General features: G+C 40.2%; 1 protein-coding gene across 2 annotated transcripts in view; it reads right to left on the bottom strand.

Moving 5' to 3' along the window:
- Positions 1–22,701, bottom strand: part of PARN (poly(A)-specific ribonuclease) — a 160,248-nt gene that overhangs the window by 11,613 nt on the left and 125,934 nt on the right. For both annotated transcript variants that reach the window (XM_079720022.1, XM_079720021.1), the window contains one exon: positions 3,720–3,913. In XM_079720022.1, coding sequence (XP_079576148.1) covers positions 3,720–3,913 — 194 coding nt within the window. The remainder of the gene's footprint in view (positions 1–3,719; positions 3,914–22,701) is intronic.

Raw genomic sequence — 22,701 nt, forward strand, 5'->3', positions numbered from 1 at the left:
GGACACGGGTTCGTGCCCCGTTTTGGGAAGATCCCACATGCTGCGGAGTGGCTGGGCCTGTGAGCCATGGCCGCTGAGTCTGCGTGTCTGGAGCCTGTGCTCCACAACGGGAGAGGCCACAACAGTGAGAGGCCTGTGTACCGCAAAAAAAAAAAAAAAAAAAAAAAAAAAATTCCAACAAACAAAAGTCCAGGACCAGGTGGCTTCACAGGTGAATTCTATCAAACATTTAGAGATGAGCTAACACCCATCCTTCTCAAACTCTCCCAAAAATTGCAGAGGAAGGAACACTCCCAAATTCATTCTATGAGGCCACCATCACCCTGATACCAAAACCAGACAAAGATACTACAAAAAAAGAAAATTACAGACCAATATCACTGATGAATATAGATGCAAAAATCCTCAACAAAATACTAGCAAACAGAATCCAACAATACATTAAAAGGATCATACACCATGATCAAGTGGGATTTTTCCTAGGTATGCAAGGATTCTTCAATATACGCAAATCAATCAATGTGATACACCATATTAACAAACTGAAGAATAAAAACCATATGATCATCTCAATAGAGGCAGAAAAAGCTTTTGACAAAATTCAACACCCATTTATAACAAAAAAAACTCTTCAGAAAGTGGGGATAGAGGGAACCTACCTGAACACAATAAAGGCCATATATGACAAACCCACAGCAAACATCATTCTCAGTGGTGAAAAACTGAAAGCATTTCCTCTAAGATCAGAAACAAGACAAGGATGTCCACTCTCGCCACTACTATTCAACATAGTTTTGGAAGTCCTAGCCACGGCAACCAGAGTAGAAAAAGAAATAAAAGGAATACAAATTGGAAAAAGATGAAATAAAACTGTCACTGTTTGCAGATGACATGATACTATACATAGATAATCCTAAAAATACTACCAGAAAACTACTAGAGCTAATCAATGAATCTGGTAAAGTTGCAGGATACAAAATTAATGCACAGAAATCTATACACTAACCTATACACTAACAACGAAAGATCAGAAAGAGAAATTAAGGAAACACTCCCACTTACCATTGCAACAAATAGAATAAAATACCTAGGAATAAACCTACCTAAGGAGGTAAAAGACCTGTACTCAGAAAACTATAAGACACTGATGAAAGAAATCAAAGATGACACAAACAGATGGAGAGATATACCATGTTCTTGGACTGGAAAAATCAATATTGTGAACATGACTATACTACCCAAAGCAATCTACAGATTCAATGCAATCCCTATCAAATTACCAATGGCATTTTTACAGAACTAGAACAAAAAAGTCTTAAAATTTTAATGGAGACACAAAAGACCCCGAATAGCCAAAGCAGTCTTGAGGGAAAAAAACGGAGCTGGAGGAATCAGACTCTCTGACTTCAGACTATACTACAAAGCTACAGTAATCAAGATAATATGGTACTGGCACAAAAACAGAAATATAGATCAATGGAACAGGATAGAAAGTCCAGAGACAAACCCATGCACCTGTGGTCAACTAATCTATGACAAAGGAGGCAAGGATATACAATGGAGAAAAGACAGTCTCTTCAATAAGTGGTGCTGGGAAAACTGAACAACATGTAAAAGAATGAAATTAGGACACTCCCTAACACCATACACAAAAATAAACTCAAAATGGATTAAAAACCTACATGTAAGACTGGACAATATAAAACTCTTAGAGGAAAACATGGGAAGAACATACTTTGACATAAATCACAGCAAGATCTTTTTTAACCCACCTCCTAGAGTAACAGAAATAAACAAAAATAAACAAATGGGTCCTAATGGAACTTAAAAGCTTCTGCACAGCAAAGGAAACTACAAACAAGATGAAAAGACAACCCTCAGAATGGGAGAAAATATCTGCAAATGAATCAACGGACAAAGGATTAATCTCCAAAATATATAAATAGCTCATGCAGCTCAATATTAAAAAAACAAACAGCCCAGTCAAAAAGTGGGCAGAAGACCTAAACAGACATTTCTCTAAAGAAGACATACAGATGGCCAAGAGGCACATGAAAATCTGCTCAAAATCACTAATTATTAGCAAAATGCAAATCAAAACTACAATGAGGTATCACCTCACGCCGGTTAGAATGGGCATCATCAGAAAATCTACAAACAACAAAAGCGGAGAGGGTGTGGAGAAAAGGGAACCCTCTTGCACTGTTGGTGGGAATGTAAATAGATACAGCCACTAAGGAGAATAGTATGGAGGTTCCTTAAAAAACTAAAAATAGAATTACCATATGACACAGCAATCCCACTACCGGACATATACCCTGAGAAAACCATAATTCAAAAAGACACATGCGCCCCAGTGTTCACTGCAGCACTATTTAAAGTAGCCAAGTCATGGAAGCAACCTAAATGCCCATCGACAGATGAATGGATAAAAAAGATGTGGTACATATATACAATGGAATATTACTCAGCCATAAAAGGAACAAAATTGGGTCATTTGTAGAGACATGGATGGACCCAGAGACTGTCATACAGAGTGAAGTAAGTCAGAAAGAGAAAAACAAATATCATATATTAATGCACATTTGTGTAATCTAGAAAAATGGTACAGACGAACCGGTTTGCAAGGCATAAATAGAGACACAGATGTAGAGAACAAACATATGGACACCAAGGAAGGAAAGCAGGGTGTGATGAACTGGGAGATTGGGATTGAAATATATATACTAATATGTATAAAATAGATAACTAATAAGAACCTGCTGTATAAAAAATAAATAAATTCGTTTAAAAAAAAACAGAAAAAATAAAGATTAAAAAAAAATAAAAGCATGAATTGCAGTGCAGGGTCATCAGCAAGCACTTGGTCAGCAGTGGCTGTAATTTCTGTCACTATGACTGCTAGCTGACCAGGTTCTGGCCCGATCTCCTGAGCAGGGCCTTTCACAGATGGTGGCTTCCCAGCAAGCCCCTTCCTTGCCTGGCAGTCGGGTCCTGCAGAGGGTCTGTGCACCAAGGGCTGGGTTAGCTCATGGGGCCTCCACAGCATGTCTGGGGGACAGAGAGGATACGGGACTTGGCTCACCTTCTCATTCTGCTCTTACTAGCTACCTGGACCTGCATGTTTCTTTGCCTCTCTGAGTCCAGACTTCTGCATCACTAAAACAAGGATGAGTCCCTATGTCAGGGCTGTTATGAGAATGAAATTCAATCAGGAAAGAGAAGGCTCCAGTGTCTAGCACACAGTAGGCATACAACATGTGTTCATTTCCTGTTTCTTTTACTCCTTATATAATTCTGCTTACGAGAGAAATTCAGGCAGCCTGGGGTTTTGCTGGGAACAGTGAAAACTCTACTACTGAAAATAACACATGTAGGAGTAGGCCTCCGTGCAAATTCACATATACATTTAAAATATTGAGGTGACTTTGCATACATCAGCAAAACCTCTAAACCATGGAGGACAGAGAGAAGGTTACCAAAACAGACTAACCATCTTTAACAAGGAGGCCCCCACCAAGCCTCACTCTCAAGAGCCAGGGCTTTTCGGAGATTCCTCAAATTAAATTAAAATGATCTGAAAAACATCTGGTCCCGTTTTAGGCTACATGGGCTTTGTTATTGACTGAAGCCCTGCTATAATCTCTCCCCCAAAATAAGAGTTTCTAGAGCATTAAAGAAGACACAGCTCTAGAACCTTAGTGAGATTCAATACACACCTGTCGGAGAAAGGTCCTTCTTCATCCTTTTTAATTTCTTGGCCTTTTTCCTTCCCTCTGAGAGGGATTCTGCACAGGGATCTGTCTGCTCAAGCTCAGTGTCAGAAATCTCCCCCGATACTCTGGCCTCCAGGACACCTTCTGCTTGACTGGGACTCAGATTTCTCTTTCCTACTGTGCTGGTGGCTGTGAGACTGAAATGCAAGTGGAACAACATGAAAGGTGTTGAGAGTAACTGGAAGACTAAACCTATAAAAATATTTTAACACTCTTAATTCTATTAACACTTAACTAGCAATCAAACAACATGGGTAGCTGCTGCCTGGAGGTGCAAGTTAAAGACCTTACTGTGAACTGAAGTCTGAAAGTTTACCCACAACAAGCTTATTCAGAAGAAACTTCTACACCAGGCTTGTGCACGGATATACACAAATCTAAGCTGTTCATAGTGTTTAAAAGAAAAAAATTTTAAAGAAAATTCCTGGTCTTTATTTTGATAGAGTTACCCTAACCGAAGAGTAGAATAGTAGTGCGACCATAACAACATAACGGTCTGGATTACATTAAATCACAAGACAGCATTGTAACTTGCATGCTGCCTGATGGATACACAGTAGAGCAGGAGAATTCTTGAGTCTGCCGGGCTGTCACACCGCTCGTGCATTTGAATACACTTAAAAGGTATACCCCACCTTCATATAATTCTCTTCCATTCCAAAAAGGTGACTTGTCAAGATTATAATTAAGTCTGGCTTCATTTTAAAAGCTTTATAGGATTTGACATGTTGAATTAGATCAGATTACATGTCCTGATTTTCCTTAAGAAAATATGTTCCCTGAATCAGAACTTGATAATAAGAGACCACAGGGCCAGTGTGAGTCCTGTCTCCTCTAAATGAGTCTTATAAACAGGTTTTTTTTTTATAGCCCCCACATTATGAAAAGCATAAAGAATCTAGTCATTCCCCCTAAGGGAGGCCATTCAGGCACAGAGCAGGGTGCGGAGAGGGAGAGAGAGAACGTGAGCAAGCCCCTGTGTCAGCCTTCCCTAGGAAGTGAACGCTTTATTTTATTTTTAAATATATTTATTTATTTACTTTATTTTTGGCTGCGTTGGGTCTTGGTTGCTGTGAGTGGGCTTTTCTCTAGTTGCGGCAAGCGGGGGCTACTCTTTGTTGCAGTGCGCAGGCTTCTCATTGCGGTAGCTTTGTGTGGAGCACGGGCTCTAGGCATGCGGGCTTCAGTAGTTGTGGCACGTGGGCTCAGTAGTTGTGGATTGCGGGCTCTAGAGTGCAGGCTCAGTAGCTGTGGTACACGGGCTTAGATGCTCCATGGCATGTGGGATCTTCCTGGACCAGGGCTCAAACACGTGTCCCCTGCAATGGCAGGCGGATTCTTAACCACTGTGCCACCAGCGAAGTCCCAAAGTGAATGCTTTAAAATGTTACATATCAAAACCCTGGGGGACTTCCCTGGTGGTCCAGTAGTTAAGACTCTGCGCTCCCTATGCTGGTGGCCGGGTTCGATCCCTGGTCAGGGAACTAGATCCCATACACATGCCACAACTAAGGGTTCGCATGCCACAGCTAAGGAGCCTGCCTGCTGCAACTAAGACCCGGCGCAGCCAAATTAAAAAACAAGCAAAAACTCGGGCTACCCGATGATTCAAGTTCTGCAATGTTACTCTTCCCTGTTCCTTACACTTCCTCACTCATGTGAAGAAGGTGGTGGTGCTCAGAAGCCATAGGAAGCAGAACAGAGAGAGCTCAGAGCAGATGGCCTGTTAAGCCTGGCTGGCCAGCCTCCTGCTGTCATCTCTTCACCTGTGTTATATGCAGCTTTTGGAAACATCTTTTATTGAGGGTATATGAAGAAAAGGAGAATACCAAAGGTAGTATTTTGGGGGGAGAGTTATTAGAAATTCATGCTAAAGTTTACTGTTTAAAAACTGATAATACCTTTAAATTTTTCTTAAAGACTAAAACAATTTTCGGCTGGTTTCAGAAAATTTGGAAAATTCAGAAAGTATTAAGTAAGAAAATAGTAAGGACACACCTTTCCATTGTGAAAGGGTAAGAGGCCTAAATATTCCTCTGTGCTGTAAACCCTGGAACCTAGCAGCCTCTGAGATGTAAATGTTTAATGAAAACTCAGCTGGAACCATCAGCATTCAAAGTACTTCAAGAAATACAAAGTCCTGAAATAGCCCCAACTGCACATAGGAATCTAGCGGATGATAAAGGTGGTATCTCAAATTACTGGGGCAGAGATGAACTTCCAAAAAAATGGTGGTGGGACAACAGGAAAAAGATAAGTTAGGCCCATTCTTCACCCATAAAAAAGAAAAAAACGCCAAAATGGATTAGATATCTAAATGTGAAAAATGAAACTATACAAATACTGAAAGAAAACATGGATGAATTCCTCTAAAACCTGAGTGTCGAAAAAGGCTTTACTATAACTCACAATCCAAATTTATAAGAAGATTTATAAATTTGATCATATAAAAATCCTTTGCATGGCTATCAATAACATGAGCAAAGTCAAAAGACAAATGACAAACCAGGAGAAAATATTTGTAACATATATCACAGATAAAGGGCTAATGTCCCTAATACACAAGTAACACTCAAAATTGAAGAAAAAAACCCCCAAATCCTACAGGAAAATGGGCAAAGCTATGAATAAATAGCTCACCGCACACACACGCACACACACACACACACACACACACACACACACACCTTAAACACACGAAAATATGTTCAACTCCATTCATGATGCAAAATAAAATGCCACTGAAATATCATTTCTCACCCACTAGATTGGCAAAAATATCCAAAAGATTGATGAAATATTCTGTTCTTGAGAGTGGGGAAACAGGCACTCATACATTGCTGGTGACAAAGAAAAATGGTACAACTCACTCTTACAGAAGGGAATGTGGCACTATTTAACAAAACTTTATATCCATTTACTCTTTGAGCCAGCAATCCCACTTCTAGGAATTCAGAAGATGCACCCCCAACAATGCAAAAATACTTATGTACAAGATTACTCATTGCAGCTTTATTTGTTGTTATGATATATTATTGCCAAGTTCCTAAATGTCTAAGCATAGGAAATTGGTTGAATAAACTATGCTATGTACAGTCAATGTAACTAAGCAGTTACAAGAAAGAATGAAGATCTCAAACAACAGATATGAAATTATTTCCAGTGAAAAAAGCAAAGTGCAAAAGAGCAACTTATTCCAGTCTTGGGTGAAATGTTGGGGGGAATACCAAAAAAAAAAATCCGGAACTATTTAGTAGGTTTGCTTCTGTAGTTGAACGAGTGAAGCAATTCTGAAAATATTTGGATACATGATAATGCTCAGCAAATTAGTAAATGTATTCATGTAGTTGGAAGAGAGATATGGGGGAAGGCAAGGGAGAACGCTGTGGGGACGTAATGGAACTGGAGATACAGGTCCGGGCTTGGGATTTCTAAAATAAGTATGTGTGTATGTGTGCACGTTTATGTGTATGCATATATGTATGGGAAGTATCTGTGTATATCCATGCCCCTATTTCCCAGCTCTGCCCACTGAAAGGACCCAAAAAACAAAAACAAAAAACAAAAAACCCAATGGCCATAAGCACATCTAGTGTCCAGATTTTAATGTCTAAACCATACTCCACTGAAAAAACACAGGGCTCCTCGAAGAAGCGCTTGATTCCAGGGCTGGGGTAAAAGTTGCACAAAATGAGCTCAGCTGGGGCAAAAGAAGCACAAAATGAGCCCGGAACATCTTGCAATACCAGAAAGTAGGAAACTGCTCAAGAAATGACGGGGCATGTCACAGGGATGTAGGAACCAGGTGGAAAGGGCTCCCACTGGCCAAATATTTGAGCACCAAAATAATTAAGGGGCAGTAATAAATTCTAAACCATTGAAAAAAAACAGGAATCCATGGATCTATATCGATACATAATACAGAGAGACAGAGAGAGGAGGGAGAGCTCTTAGTTCTGGCTGAATGCTGACTAGGAAATGGTAAAGGTGGAGAGAGAGATGGAGTTGGCAAATCATCCTTTGGCAACCATCACGTGAAGAATGACTGATGCAAAAATCATCAAGAGGTGCTAAATCAGGGGAGATATTTTGATGAAGAGTAGGCTATTAGCATGGTCTTAAAGTGTCTCTCCTGAGACTGATATCCTGAGAAGGACATAGCATCACTTTTGCACATTCTAGTCAGGATTGCATAACCTGAACATAATCATGAAGAAACATCAGACAAACGCAAAGGAAAAACAACTTACTGAAAAAAAGTGGGGTGAGGGGCTGGTGTCCTTCAAAAATGTTGTTGTCTTAAAAAAGACCAAAGACACATTGAAAACTAGCTGCAACACATTATGACAGACTGGATCTTATACTAGAGGGAAAAGCCATAAAGAGAATATTGGATCAAATAATAAAACTGGGATATAAACAGTAGATTACAGTATTATATCAGTGTTAAATTACCGAGGTTGATAACTATACTACAGTTATACAAGAAACTATTAAGGATCATGATGTATCTAACTTCCTCTCAGATGGTTCAGAAAAAAACACGTGTTGGGAGTTGCAGTATGGAGAGAAAAAGGGAGAGAAGGCAACACAGAGTGTGTATATACAGAGAGAGGAAGGGGAAGGGTGGAAGAGAGAGCACGTGCACACAAAGTAAAGAACAGCAAAATGTTAACAATCAAGGTAGCCGGATAAAGAATATATGGGTGTTCTTTGTAATATTTGTGACTTTTATAGAGTTTGAAATTATTTCCAAGTTAAAAGCAAAACAAAACAAAATAAAACAAAACAAACTGGAGGAAGCATGATGTTTAAACAAATAAGGAAAAGTAAATTTCATTGAGGATTATCTTCTTTTTTTTCTAATTTAATTTTTTTGGCCGCACTGCGCAGCACGCGGGATCTTAGTTCCCCGACCAGGGATTGAACCCATGCTCCCTGCAGTGGAAGCGCGGAGTGCTAACCACTGGGCCGCCAGGGAATTCCCTCAAGGAATATCTTCTGATGCCTGCTTGCTGTGGCACAATCTAGGACTGAAGTCTGTGTGTGTTTACACATGACTAATAAGTATATCGCCAGTCTAGTGATACGTGGAAGAAGCTGCCTTGACCCATTAACAGAATGTCTCATCTGATACAACAGAGTCCCTTTCCAGCCACCCAGGCTGGAAAGGATCCCTCAGAGTTGGCATCTGTGCCTCTTCATTCTTCAGTGCCTGAGCCCATCAGCTCATCCCCTCATTTAACCAATATTCTATCAACATGATGAGCACCTCCCATGGGCCACACCTCCAAACGCCCTCCAGTCCTGCTCGTTTTACTCTCAGCCACCATTCCGGCTCTTTCCTCACGCTGCTGCCGGGCGCTCTTCCTATCTTGCCCCTTGACTCTTAAAACAGGATCCTAATTGGCTAGTCTCCTCTGTCCTACTCTTCCCAGCCTCCCTTGCCCTTCAAACCCATTCCTCCCAGTGTTAGCAAACTTCTTCCAAAGCAGAGATTTGATCAGATACTCCCAGCTGCAAGACTTCCACAGCTCTCTACCGCCAACCTGAATTTTAACTGCTTGGCACAGCAACCAGGACCCTCTGTCATCTGGGTCCCCGTCGGCTTTTCTAGCCTTATCTTCCACAAGGCAGTCGAGTTGCAAAGACGGTATCTGTTCACCTTAATGAATTCCATGACATGCACTCTTCTACCTGGTCCACTGTCCCAGCGGTGGGCTTATCAGCCCCCGTACACCCTATATTTCCCATCGGACGTTGCTGCCCGTGCTCCGCAACAAGAGAAGCCACTGCAGTGAGAAACCCGTGCACCGCACTGAAGAGTAGCCCCCGCTCACCGCAACTAGAGAAAGCCCGCGCTTAGCAACAAAGATCCAACGCAGCCAAAAATAAATAAATAAATAAATTTAAAAAATTTTAGGGGTTAGCTCGGTAAAGTAAGATATAATAATAAATGTATGGGTTACTTTTTTTTTTTTGCTGGGCATGGGCTTTCTGTAGTTGTGGCGAGCGGGGGCTACTCTTCGTTGCAGTGTGCAGGCTTCTCATTATGGTGTCTTCTCCTATTGTGGAGCACGGGCTCTAGGCATGCGGGCTTTAGTAGTTGTGGCCTGTGGGCTCTAGAGCACAGGTTCAGTAGTTGTGGCACAAGGGTTTAGTTGCTACGTGGCATGTGGGATCTTCCAGGACCAGGGCTCAAACCCCTGTTCCCTGTATTGGCAGGCGGATTCTTAACCACTGCGCCACCAGAGAAGTCCCTGGGTTACTATTATTATGAACCAATATACTATGACAAAATTATATTTCAAAAACATGTAAAAATAATGTCTAACTGATACAGACATTTGATAACAGAAAACATTAAAAGAATAAAACATTAACACTAAATGGATGGCCAATAAATATCGATTAAAAATTGAAAGATGTTATAGATATTTATTATTTAAAAGTTATTCTTAAATGAGATTTTAAAACACACAAGCATTAATATTTGTCACAAGACAATATTCCAGATGGAGAAAAGATTCTCTCATGTTATGCTGATGTTGATCAAACTGTTCCGAGTGTTTCCAAAGCAAATACAAGTTGGGTGTTAAACTACATATTGCTTTATATTAGCTCATTTCCTTTTTTATTTAAAAAAATTTTTTTAGTTGTGGCATGCGGGATCCTTAGTTGCAGCATGTGGGATCCACCTCCCCGACCAGGGATTGAACCCAGGCCCCCTGCATTGGGAGTGTGGAGCCCCAGCCACTGGACCACCAAGGAAGTCCCTCATTTCTTTTAGAGATGAAAATATTTTGTCTGCTTGCCTTGATTTTCGTTTTGCTGTTAAAATTGATACTGCTTGTCCTAATTCAGATTTTTAGATCGAATGATTTTACACTGGAGTATTCCACAATGACATTTACATTTTGTCTCTGAATTTCATCTATAAAAGTATTTACCAAGAACTGTAGCCTACAGCAAATATTCAAACACTGAAACACTATTGGATTCTATTAAGACAACGTAACATTCGGATATCCTAGCAAGGTTAACAGTACATGTTTCAAAACTGCCAATTTAAGGACTGCCTCCAAAACTTACTTCTTGGAACAAGATTCGCAGGATTTTTGTAAAGTGTACTGCTGTATGTAATCTTGTTAATATATTCTTATTTACAAGAATGATTCACTGTTAGTAGCAGACAAGGCCACGAACACACACTTAGCAACATGGCAACAGTGACAAGCAAGAATGACTGATTTGATTGTGGCCCTTTCTCTCCTACCTGCTCCTGTCCTGATTTCAGAAATGTTGACCGTAGCCTTTGACACTGATTCCATGCTTGCTTTCAACTTCATGTCAGAGAATTCCTTTGAACTAGTAATGCCTATGCTGATGGTTAAAGTTTAATTCCCACAGATTTTGCCCCTTTATCTTAGTTTCTCAACTGATATTTCTCATGATTTGGAATAACACATAAATGTCCCCAGAGATGCCAGGGAGGAACTGGTGAATGGCAACCCTATTGGAAATCAACTGACCACAAACTGGACTCTCTATTCTGTGTCATCATCTATTTGTCTTCCCTTATGCCAGCACCACACAGTTTTTAGTCCCGTAGCTTCAAAGTAAGTCTTAAAGACAGAATAAGTCCTTTAGTTGGCTGGGAAGTTCATGCTGCTGGATAAAATAATAACCACCTTTCATTTTAAAGGGCTGCCCAGTTTAAAAAATTCTCTCATTTGATACTTGTCTACAATCATTTGAAGCTGAACATGTGTTTTCACTCCCATTTTACAGGCAAGAAACCTCATCCTCAGAATGAGTGACTTCCCCCAGGTTGTGTGGCTGGTCTGGTAGATCAGAGGGTGTTCTCCAAGCCGAGTGCTCTTTGAAACGCTTCACAGCCTTGCTCCCCACCCCATCTTCCCAGGGCAAAATGAACTGGAAAAATCTGGGGAAGTGGGAGCTAGAAAATGCATTTTTATTGTTTTTACAAACTCTCATGCTGATTTCAAATTCCACGAGCATGACTGTTCCTGTGTTTTTGGGCACGGTCTGGATGGATGAGGGGAGGATGTCAGATAGCCTAGGCCCAATTCAGAAGGCAATTCCCCAGAGATGGCTGATCAACTGTGATTCTTATTTCTAATAAAGAAGTTGAGTTTGAAAAGCAAAATCAACATTAAGTACGGCATGTCTGTACGATAGTACCCAGGAATAAAGGACATCTCTTGTGGAATGAATGGTGGGGGGGGGTGGAGAGAATATACGAATGTGTTGTATATGTGACTACTCAGTTTATTTATAAACTAGCCTAAAGGAGAGAAAACTTGGTTCTGGGTTACAAAGAAACCATGGCATTCAATTAGAAAAACTTTTTACAAGAATGTGGTTTGAACCTGGTTAAACAATCCCTATTGCTAACTCACTTTAATTCAACATAGAAAAGATTAATCAATGACAAACATGAAAGACATTAATACAAATTCCTAAATTTAAGAACCTACACTCAACATACAACTAATTGGAGCTGAATTCAGAACATCTGAAATTTTCAGAGGCTAGGATGAAATTTAATTTTGCAACTAAAATTTACTTTTGGCTCTGATGAAAGGATTTACTAATCATGCCAGTAATATAATCAAACCAAAACGACTCCTCCCCATACCAAAAGCCCAACTACTTTAGAAAGTAAACTGCTTTTAAAAAATTTCCGGGAAGTTAAACACGACCAATTGAACGCAGGTATTTATCTGTAGAGAGACAGAAATATCCTTACAAAGGCACAGAGAACAGGAGAGGCAGCAGGAGAGGATGGGATGTCAGCTCACCATGGAGACACTCTCTCTGGAGAGGACAAGTAAGGAGAAGAGGGCCAAAGAGTGTTGCAATACAGCGGGAACAGAAATCTAAGTGCTGTATAAAAAGTTGGTGCACCCGATAGAGCCCTGCAAAGTCTCAGCAAGTAACAGGCACCAGATCCCTGGAAGAAGCAGATGATAAGGACTGTGCTACGCCAACAGGGGGAAAGGCTGTCCAAGGATCCTCACCCCCATCCCTGTGAAGCCAGGGGACCAGCATTCCCAAGGCCAATAGGAGCTGGACAGGAGGTTTTATCTCTGGAGAAACTGATCCCCTCAGAGAGGCACCAAGTCCAGCAGTGGAGAGTGGGATCAAGCAGGGCAATAAGAACTTTCTAACTGGGGAAGTAGCATCCTCCACATACTGAGAAGTGAGGTCTCCAGCTTCCTTCCACCAATCAGTACCCAGAGCACCAGCAGTCAGGCTTAGCTCCCCCAAGCTGCAAATCAGAAAATCAATTTCTAAAAGAACTGAGTCGTTACAGCTAGTATCATACTTAATGCTGAATGCTTTTGCCCTAAGATCAGGAACAAGACACAGATGTTGGCTCTTGCCACTTTTATTCAACACTGTACTAGAGGCCCTTGCTAGTGCAATAAGGCAAGAGAAAGAAATGAAATTCATAAGGTCCACTGGACAGAGATAAATACGATTGCCTTTTTTTACAGATATGATTGTCTAAACAGAAAATACCAAACAGTCTATAAAAAGTTATTAGAACTAATAAGTGAATTTAGTAAGATCCAAGGATACAAGGTCAAAATAGATAAATCAACTGCATTTCTTTCTATTAGCAATGAACGACTGGAAATTGAACTTTAAAAATATATGACTTATAATAGCATCAAAAAGTAAAATACTGGGCTTCCCTGGTGGCGCAGTGGTTGAGAGTCCGCCTGCCGATGCAGGGGACACGGGTTCGTGCCCCGGTCCGGGAAGATCCCACATGCCGCGGAGCGGCTGGGCCCGTGAGCCATGGCCGCTGAGCCTGCGCGTCCGGAGCCTGTGCTCCGCAACGGGAGAGGCCACAACAGTGAGAGGCCCGCGTACCGCAAAAAAAAAAAAAAAAAAAAAAAAAAAAGTAAAATACTTAGGGGCAACTTCAATAAAGCATATGTAAAATTTGCATAATGGAAAATATAATACTCTGATATGAGAAATCAAAGAAAACCTAAATAAGTGAAAAGATACACCATGTTCATAGGTGGGAAGACTCAATAGAGTTAATTCTCCCCAAAATGATATTATAGATTCAACACAATCCCCATCAAAGTCCCAGCAAGCTTTTTGTACAAATCAACAAACTGACTCTAAACTTTTTGTGGAAAAGTGAAGGAATTAGAATAAGCATTATTTGGCTTCCCTGGTGGCGCAGTGGTTAAGAATCCACCTGCTAATGCAGGGGACATGGGTTCGAGCCCTGGTCCGGGAAGATCCCACATGCCATGGAGCAACTAAGCCCATGCGCCACAACTACTGACCCCACGAGCCACAACTACTGAGCCCGTGTGCCACAACTGCTGAAGCCCACGTGCCTAGAGCCTGTGCTTTGCAACAAGAGAAGCCACCGCAATGAGAAGCCTGCACACCGCAACAAAGAGTAGCCCCTGCTCGTCACAACTAGAGAAAGCCCGCACGCAGCAACAAAGACCCAACGCAGCCAAAAATAAATAAATTTAAAAAATAAATAAGCATTTTTTTAAAAAGAAGAAAATGGTTGAAGGATCTACTATATGATTTCAAGACTCACTATAAAGCTTTAGTATAAATCAAGACAATGTGTAACTGGGCTAAGGAAAGACATATAGATCAATGGAATACAACAGAATCTAGAAATAGACCACATACAAATATGGCCAACTAGTTTTTGACAAAGGAGTCAATGTACAGTAATTGAATAGAGAAAGGACAGTATTCTCAAAAAATGGTGCCAGAACAAATGGACATCTACAAGCAAAAAAATGAACTTGTACTCATGCCTCACACTGTACATAAAAACTAACTTGAAATAGATCGTATACCTAAACATAAAACCAAAAACCACTGTAAAACTTATAGAAAAAAAAATCTTTATGACCCTAGTTTAGGCAAAGATTTCTTAAGTAGATCGCAAAAAGCACAAGCCCCAAAGAAAAGCATAAGCCTCAGAGAAAAGATACATAATTACAAAGCCAGCTTCTCACCTCAACACTCTACAGAGCAAAACCATCAGTAAGTTCTGCCTCCAAGAACTTCTCATCCCTTTTTAGTTCTTTCTTAAACAATAGTGGATGCCCCCAAATAGTCACATTTTTGAAGAAAGGCTTCGAGAGACAAAAACCAAAACAGACCAATATTCAGAGAGGAAAAACTCTGAGGAAACAGAGACAACAGAGAGCTGAGGAAAACTTTAAAAACAACAGGCAGTTCTTGCTTTGCACACAGTACAGGACCATAAAAATGGACTAGACTACTGTATTTGCAAGCCAATGGATAAACAGAAAAATGAAGAAGTGGCAATAAGTACATTACTTGGAAACAAGGTAAATTATCAAAAAAAGAGTTGAAAGTGGTTGCCTCTGAGGGACAGAATGTGGGTGGCAGGGGACTGCTGCTTTTTATTATAATTTTAAAAAATATTATTTGGCTTTAAAAAACAATGCTCAAGTATTTCATTGAAAATATTTTAAAAGAAAAAAAATGCCAAGGACTTCACAAAGATCCACTTAACGTGTGACAAACCACTATGCCAACAGTAAATCACTACTTGTCTGGTTATGTTAAATGGGTATACACAGCTCTGTTACTAATTGGCTTTGTGACCTTGAGTAAACACAGCTTCTCTGACCGCCCCCTCCCCAGTTCTCCTTTGTAACATCGTGGAGGGTGGACTAGATCACCTCCAGGTCCCTTCCAGCTCCACAAGTATGTGGCTTTATCAAGTAACACTGTTGTTCACACAGTTATAGGTGCCGCTCATTCTTTAAAAGAATGTATCTGCTATTGTACATCAACTATATCTCAATTAAAAAAAAAAAGAATCTCCTACAATCTAGACTAATCTTCAGCCCCCGCTTCCATTCACATGAATTAGTGCAGTATTACTGTATTCCATAGTTACTAGCACTTGTAAGTAGGCTTGCAAGCTTTCTTATGACACATAAGAAAAAAATTCAAAGACAGTTACCTAAAGAACAACAAAATTTATAGCATGAGTATCTTAATCCTACATGTTTTGGAAGACATTTCATCTCTTTGGAAATTGTCATCCTTGGTTGTTTCTAGTTTTCTCATAAACCCAGTAAACCCAACCTGAGAAGGAATAAACCCCATAATGTCAACTGAACAGGCTCAAATTTGGAAGTACACTACTGTTTCACAAATGATGACAGAGGAAAGGGGTAGGTGGGGTTTTCTTACTCATGAAAGGATCCAACTCTCCCTCTCTGCTTGGGCACCCAAACTTTATCTGATGCCCACTGTAGCCAAATGATCTGCACTAACGGAGAGAGAGACACTAGGGATGAAAGAAGAGAACAGAAAGAAACCTATGACCATGTGGACAATGCTACTCTAAATTCTAAGAGCATCACTATATTCACTAATTTAGCTATCCTAAATGGACATTCACATTACATATTTAGTCAAATTAATGATGAGATGACAAATTAAAGACAAGACCCAAATCAAAACCTCTGTCTGAATTTATGCTTTTCAACTGGAAAGAATCAAAGAATATAGCTATGATTCTAAAGTAGCACCAATAAAGTAAATATTATTCTTATGAGTATTAACGGACTATACTGAAACAAGGTAAAATATAGTACTCTTATTACTTGGTGAAGTATTGCCACTGAAATCAATTACAGATGTTTATCCTGAAAGATGCTACTCTGAGGGTTGCAGACTCAAATATTGTTAATGGTTATTCAAAATTAAATTTATGGTTGAATTGGAACCTGTGGACAGTTTTATAATATTCATTAGCAACAGTTTTTTAAAGACACAGAAGGCTACTGTTTTAATACAAATGAGTACGAGTTTCAAAATCATCTCCATTTAGTGCTTTAGCACTAACAATTTGATCTGATGAATCAACTAGCATGGCTTTACTAGGAGAAGAGAACAAGGTACTTCCTGATGGGCTGCTCTTGACATGGAGAACATCATTTTAGCTCCCTGAGAACAGAGGACCACCTATCAGATGTTCTGACACCAAGAAACCACATACGTCTTGCATCCTGGTTTGGTTTTTGAAGACCCTTCTGGGGGTAATTTGTGACTACAGCAAACTAGAAACTAATCCCTTCCAAGAATTTAGAATCATTCATTTAAGATGATGAACTAATGTACCTCATGCTCACTCCCAAGAATTCCCTGATTCTTTTTTTTTTTCCCCCAATTCTTTACATCAACTATTTGACAACTGATTAACACTCAAAAAAGGGTGGTCTGAATACTGATTTCTGTAGCATCACATGAGTTTGACTTCCTTTTAAATTACTTTCCCTTAAAATATGTGATTAGGCAAGCATGAATGGACTTCTGACGAGATTTTCCAAGGCATCCACAGTCAGTCTACTCCCACCTTCATATGACTCTTTCACTCTAAGTATCAGGTAAGACAATAAAATAAGCTGGATGCTGGTATGATAATGAAAAGAATGTCATTCCATCCTGCCTGACCTTTAGCAAAGCAAGTGAAAGTATTCCAAGCACGGCCTTACATTGTTCAAAAGGGAAAAAGCCTTTTGCTTTTTCCAAGCAAAAGTATTCCAAGCATGGCCTTCTCCAATCAGAAGCTGGGTAGGAAGACCGTGTTCCTAGTGTATTATGGGTTCTCTTGTTCACTCGTTTATTTAAACCTTTTTCTGAGTGACCATAAAGCATCATTTGTTAGGTGCTGGAACGTTAATATGAGTAAACAACAACTCCCAACTTTATCTTTTTACTTCCTATAAGAGTCCCCAAGGCAAAGAAATCCCAAGGATTCCACGTGGCATGGAAGGCATGTCAGAAGGCATTTCTGGTGGTGGGGAAGGATCACAAATGGGTATGTGAGAAGACAGCAGGCATTCTGGAAAGAGCATGAATGGGATCTGGGATGAAAGAGAGATGAGGGCTTCAATCTGCGTTCTGTCATTTACTGGTTTTGAGACTCAGGGCAAGTTCCTTTAGGTTCTGTGAGTCTCAGTCTCCTCAATTATAAAATAGGTTATTGTGAGGATTAAATAAGAAAACAAAACAAAATAGCACATGTTACAGTGCCTGGCACATGGCAGACACTCAAATGCCAGTGCCTCCTCCGCTCCCTCCCTGTCCTGCGGTGGGCAAAAGGTTCACGTTTTTAGAGATGATGTTGATCCCAGTCTTCAGAGGTAGTTGTCCCAGTCTTTGCAAAGCATCAGGAAAGGAGGTGAGGAAGAGAAGGAAGAGTAAAGGAAGGTGTGAGCAGCATGAGTAGGTTGAATAGCATGGCTGTGATGGCTGGAAGGGTAAGAGGGTGGGAGGGTGGGAGGGGGGCTGGTAAGCCATCACCTAGACATCCATTTGTTAGCTCACAGGTGCCTGGAACCTGCAGATCATCAAGAACCACCCAAACTGCCCTGCTCTGTTGGAAACATACAAGGTTTCAGAAGGCACAGTTCCATTTTCCCCCAACATTAGGAAAATGTTAAATACATAGAAAAGTTTGAAGAATTGTATAGTAAACATCCATTTAGCCATTGTTTATATTCTATAATTAGTTCTACATTGGAAGTGGAGATTTAAAAATATACAGATTTTAGTTCTTTTGCATTTGGGAAAAAGGGGCACAAAAGGCAGGATCTGAAGGCTCCTATCTGGCAAGCATCTGGCTTCTGAACTACCAGTGATGCAGCGGAATGAAATTAAACCTTTTCTTCAGTGATCCTTGAACGGACAAAAGGATGAATGTCAAACCTGTAGACAGTATTTAAACATGGAACTCCTATCAGTACAATGACAAACTTGGTGCTGGGTCACAGCAGCCACTCTGCATCCTCACACCAGCCCCCAAAACACAAGCACACTTTGGCTTCTGCTGGCTTACAGTGTACTAGCAGAATTTTTTTAAAGCATAAAGTGTCAAAAAAGAACTGCCAGGAAAATGAACTGCCAGATTTCTACACCTGGAAATTAAATACAGGACTTACATATTTCATACTTTATTTTAGCTAAAACTATACTACAAATAGGAATAATCCTAACTGCACATGACCTGAGTACCTCAAATAGGAAATCTGTTTTGTATTTAGACATGTGAAAAATAGCATTTCACTTCCCTATCATCTAAGTGTGTTGAGGGCAATTTCAATTGTTAGCATCATTAAAAAAAATTATATTCATACGAAGAAAGAACGAATAATATAACACATTATTAGAAACACAGATAATTACTTTTAATTATGGTTAATTAAATAAATAACATGAAGCTATGGAAAGAAAACATTAATTTTCAAATATTACTGCTATTATAAAACACAAAAGCATCGACGACAGCACCAGCTCTGTGATCTGGTGCAAGACACTTCTCCTCTCTGAGTTTTCTTATCAGAGAAAGAAGACTAATAATGCTACTTAATCCCCTTCAGGGTTCTTCCTCGGTCCTCTGCGAGGATAAAGGACCACTGCTTTTCTGATTACGGCATTTTATAATCCTGATGGTGGTTTCTACTGCCCTTTCCCTCCAGCTACTGTTCCAGGCTGAGCAGACTCAACACCTCCCCTTCCTTTCATCACTAAGTCACTTTCCTCTGGATGTGCTGCAGTCCCTCTACTTAAAATCAACCAAACAATCCACCAAAGGCCACTACTAAGGGGATGACCAGAGCTGAGCATCCTAGAAGGATGACACCTCAGTACTTCTGATATTGGCTTGTACATCCCAGGGTCACTTCTATTTCTTTAAAAAAATTTAGGGACTTCCCTGGTGGTGCAGTGGTTAAGAATCTGCCTGCCAATGCAGGGGACATGGGTTCAATCCCTGGTCCTGGAAGATCCTACATGCAGAGGAGCAACTAAGCCTGTGTGCCACAACTACTGAGCCTGCGCTCTAGAGCCCGTGAGCCACAACTACTGAGCCCACACGCCACAACTACTGAGCCCGCATGCCACAACTACTGAGCCCACGCGCCGCAACTACTGAGCCCGCATGCTGCAACTAGTTAAGCCTGCGCGCCTAGAGCCCGTGCTCCACAACAAGATAAGCCACTGCAATGAGAAGCCCGTGCACTGCAACAAAGAGTAGCCCCAACTCGCCGCAACTAGAAAAAGCCTGCGCGCAGCAATGAAGACCGAACGCAGCCAAAAATAAATAAAATTATTTTAAAAAACAATTAAAAAACCGACAGTCTGACATTGATGATCTATGGGACTAGATATCTAACAGTCTTACACTGATGATCTATGGAACTAGATATCTAAGCCTCTCCCCAAAGAAATAAGTTTGAAATTCGGATGTTTTAACCTTAGGGCTTCTTCAACCTAGGATTTTTTTGGTTTGGGTTTTGGTTTTTTAAAGAAAACCTGATTTATTAAAATGAGACAGCATCTTTTTCAAACATGCACACTCTTAGGTGTAGATGATGTGCCATGTTTCTAAGAGGCAACTTAATGCACTGGGCTATGGATCCAAAAGGCGTATAAGTTAAAGAATCCTGTGTAACTTCAGCAAAATTGTTTAGCTTCTCTGAGACTCAACTTTCTCATAGATAAATTAGGAATAAACCAAGCGTTTCACTGCCTGGAATGAAGAATCTGCTTCATAAGTGAGTTTTCTCTCTTGTTTTTCATCGTTCTGCAGATATTCCAAAAAGCATGCTGTGTGTCAGTGAGCTTTACATCTTACAGCCGCTCCGCGGCATGTGGGATCCTCCCGGACCGGGGCACAAACCCGTGTCCCCTGCATCAGCAGGCGGACTCTCAACCACTGCGCCACCAGGGAAGCCCCAGATTGCTTATCTTTTTTATCATGATCTTCAGACTCATGACTGAAATGATTTGCTGTCTATGATTTACTTCAAAATTATCTGAAGGGGAGAGGGAGAGAAGTACTGATTAAGTAGGACTGGTCACACACTGACTGTTGACACTTTGTGATAGCTAGATAGGCCTTCTTTGTGTTGTTTTCTCTACTTCTGTTTATATTTGAAATTTTTCTGTAATGAAAAGTTTTGGTATTCTTTAAAGCAGAAATTCAAAAGGGCCTCTCTTCTGCTTCCTAGGATATCACTTTTAAATGAAAAGACACAAGCTCTTAGATGTTTTCTTAGATGTGTGGTGATTACAGTTAAGACAATAGTCCCCTATTTGGCATGTACCTAGATGCAATCTGTTTGAGTACTTTCTTCCCTTGAGGATAAAGCTGCATACCAGACCTGGGAAAATGTATAGGGGGCATGATGGATAGTGGAAAGAATGGGGCTCTGCAGATACCCTGGTTTCAAGCCCCAGTTCTTTGTCGAGAATTGTTTAATCTCCCTGAGTTTAAACTCTGGATTGTTCATCCAGTCAACCAAAATTTTTGGAGCAGCTGCTAGATGCCTGGCCCTGTTTGGAGTTCAGCAGTTATCAAGACAGGAAGAGTCCTGTGAAACGGGGATAACCTCACCTCCCTCACAGTGCTGCTATGAGCATCACATGAGATAAAACATGAAAGACCTAGCTCAGAGACTGGCATTCAGGAATTTATTCATTCATTTAGTCACCAAACATCTAAGTACATCCTCTGGGTCAGACTCTACGTTATGTGCTAGAGATATAAAGACAGAGAAAACACTGCACCTGCCTTGAAGGAAAACAGGAAAGTAAATCAATGATTATAGTGGTGAAAGCAACATATTTTAAGTTCTGAGAGGATAAAAGTTTGGATCTAGAATTCTATATTCAAGCAACATTATCAATTATGAAGGTAAAATAGAGACACTGTTACAGAGTTTATTAACCATACACTATATATGCAAAAAAGAAAAAAAATCACTCAAGGAAAAGATTACTTCCCTCAAAAAAAATCTACACACAAAAGGCTGGGATATTTGGAAGATTCTCCTTTGGGTAGCAAAGCTTTAATGGCATAGGAATACATTTTCTTCTCTGTGGGCCCCATTATGCAACTTTTTCTCTTCAGAATGCTGCATTTACACAGTCATATTATAGATGCTGTATACCTGTTACCATCTCTTGGAATCAGGTTCTCAAGAAAGCACAAATGTACAGACACAAAAAAGTAGTAAAAATAAATAAATTAACAGCACTAACCAAAGAGAGAAGGGAGAGAGAGACAGAATATATACGTGTTAAATTTTTAATCTTTTTTAGAAGTGAACAAGATACATTAGTCAAAGATGAGAAATAGAGGTATAATTTAAAAGTATAGTGATAATAGATAATGAAGAAAATGATAACAGTAGCTGCCACTGGGAAAAAGAACTGGGAGTGTGGAGCCAGGATTTTCCCCCTTTCATTTCATATTCTCCTGTACTATGTGAATTTTTAAAAATTATGTGCATTTATCACTCCAATGGTTTAAAAAGTGTCACGGGAAAACACTTTTTCTGCTAAAATATGTGTAACTCACAAGATCTACAGTGAATCTGCCAACATTTACTCTGCCCAAATACAAGAAAGATATTAAGGTAGCTAGACTAGATAATTTTTATAGTCCTTTCCAGAAGCTAAGGGATATGCAAATTGTGGAGATGTCATTTGGTTAATATAAAGACACAGATGTAAAGTCGGTTCCTAAGCTATAGAACCAAGAAGAGAGCAAGAACTAAAAAAAAGGAAATTTCCCCAGGAAAAGGCAGCTGAGAACCAGGAACAGGGCAGCAGTCAAAGCTAAATGGAGATTCCTTTTTTTTTTTTTTTTTATTAGTTTCTGCTTTATAACAAAGTGAATCAGTCATACATATACATCTGTTCCCACATCCCCTCCCTCATGCATCTCCCTCCCTCCCACCCTCCCCATCCCACCCCTCCAGGCGGTCACAAAGCACCGAGCTGATCTCCCTGTGCTCTGCGGCTGCTTCCCACTATCTATCTACCTTACGTTTGGTAGTGTATATATGTC

Source organism: Hyperoodon ampullatus, assembly GCF_949752795.1.
Source record: "Hyperoodon ampullatus genome assembly, chromosome: 14".
Lineage (NCBI taxonomy): Eukaryota > Metazoa > Chordata > Mammalia > Artiodactyla > Ziphiidae > Hyperoodon > Hyperoodon ampullatus.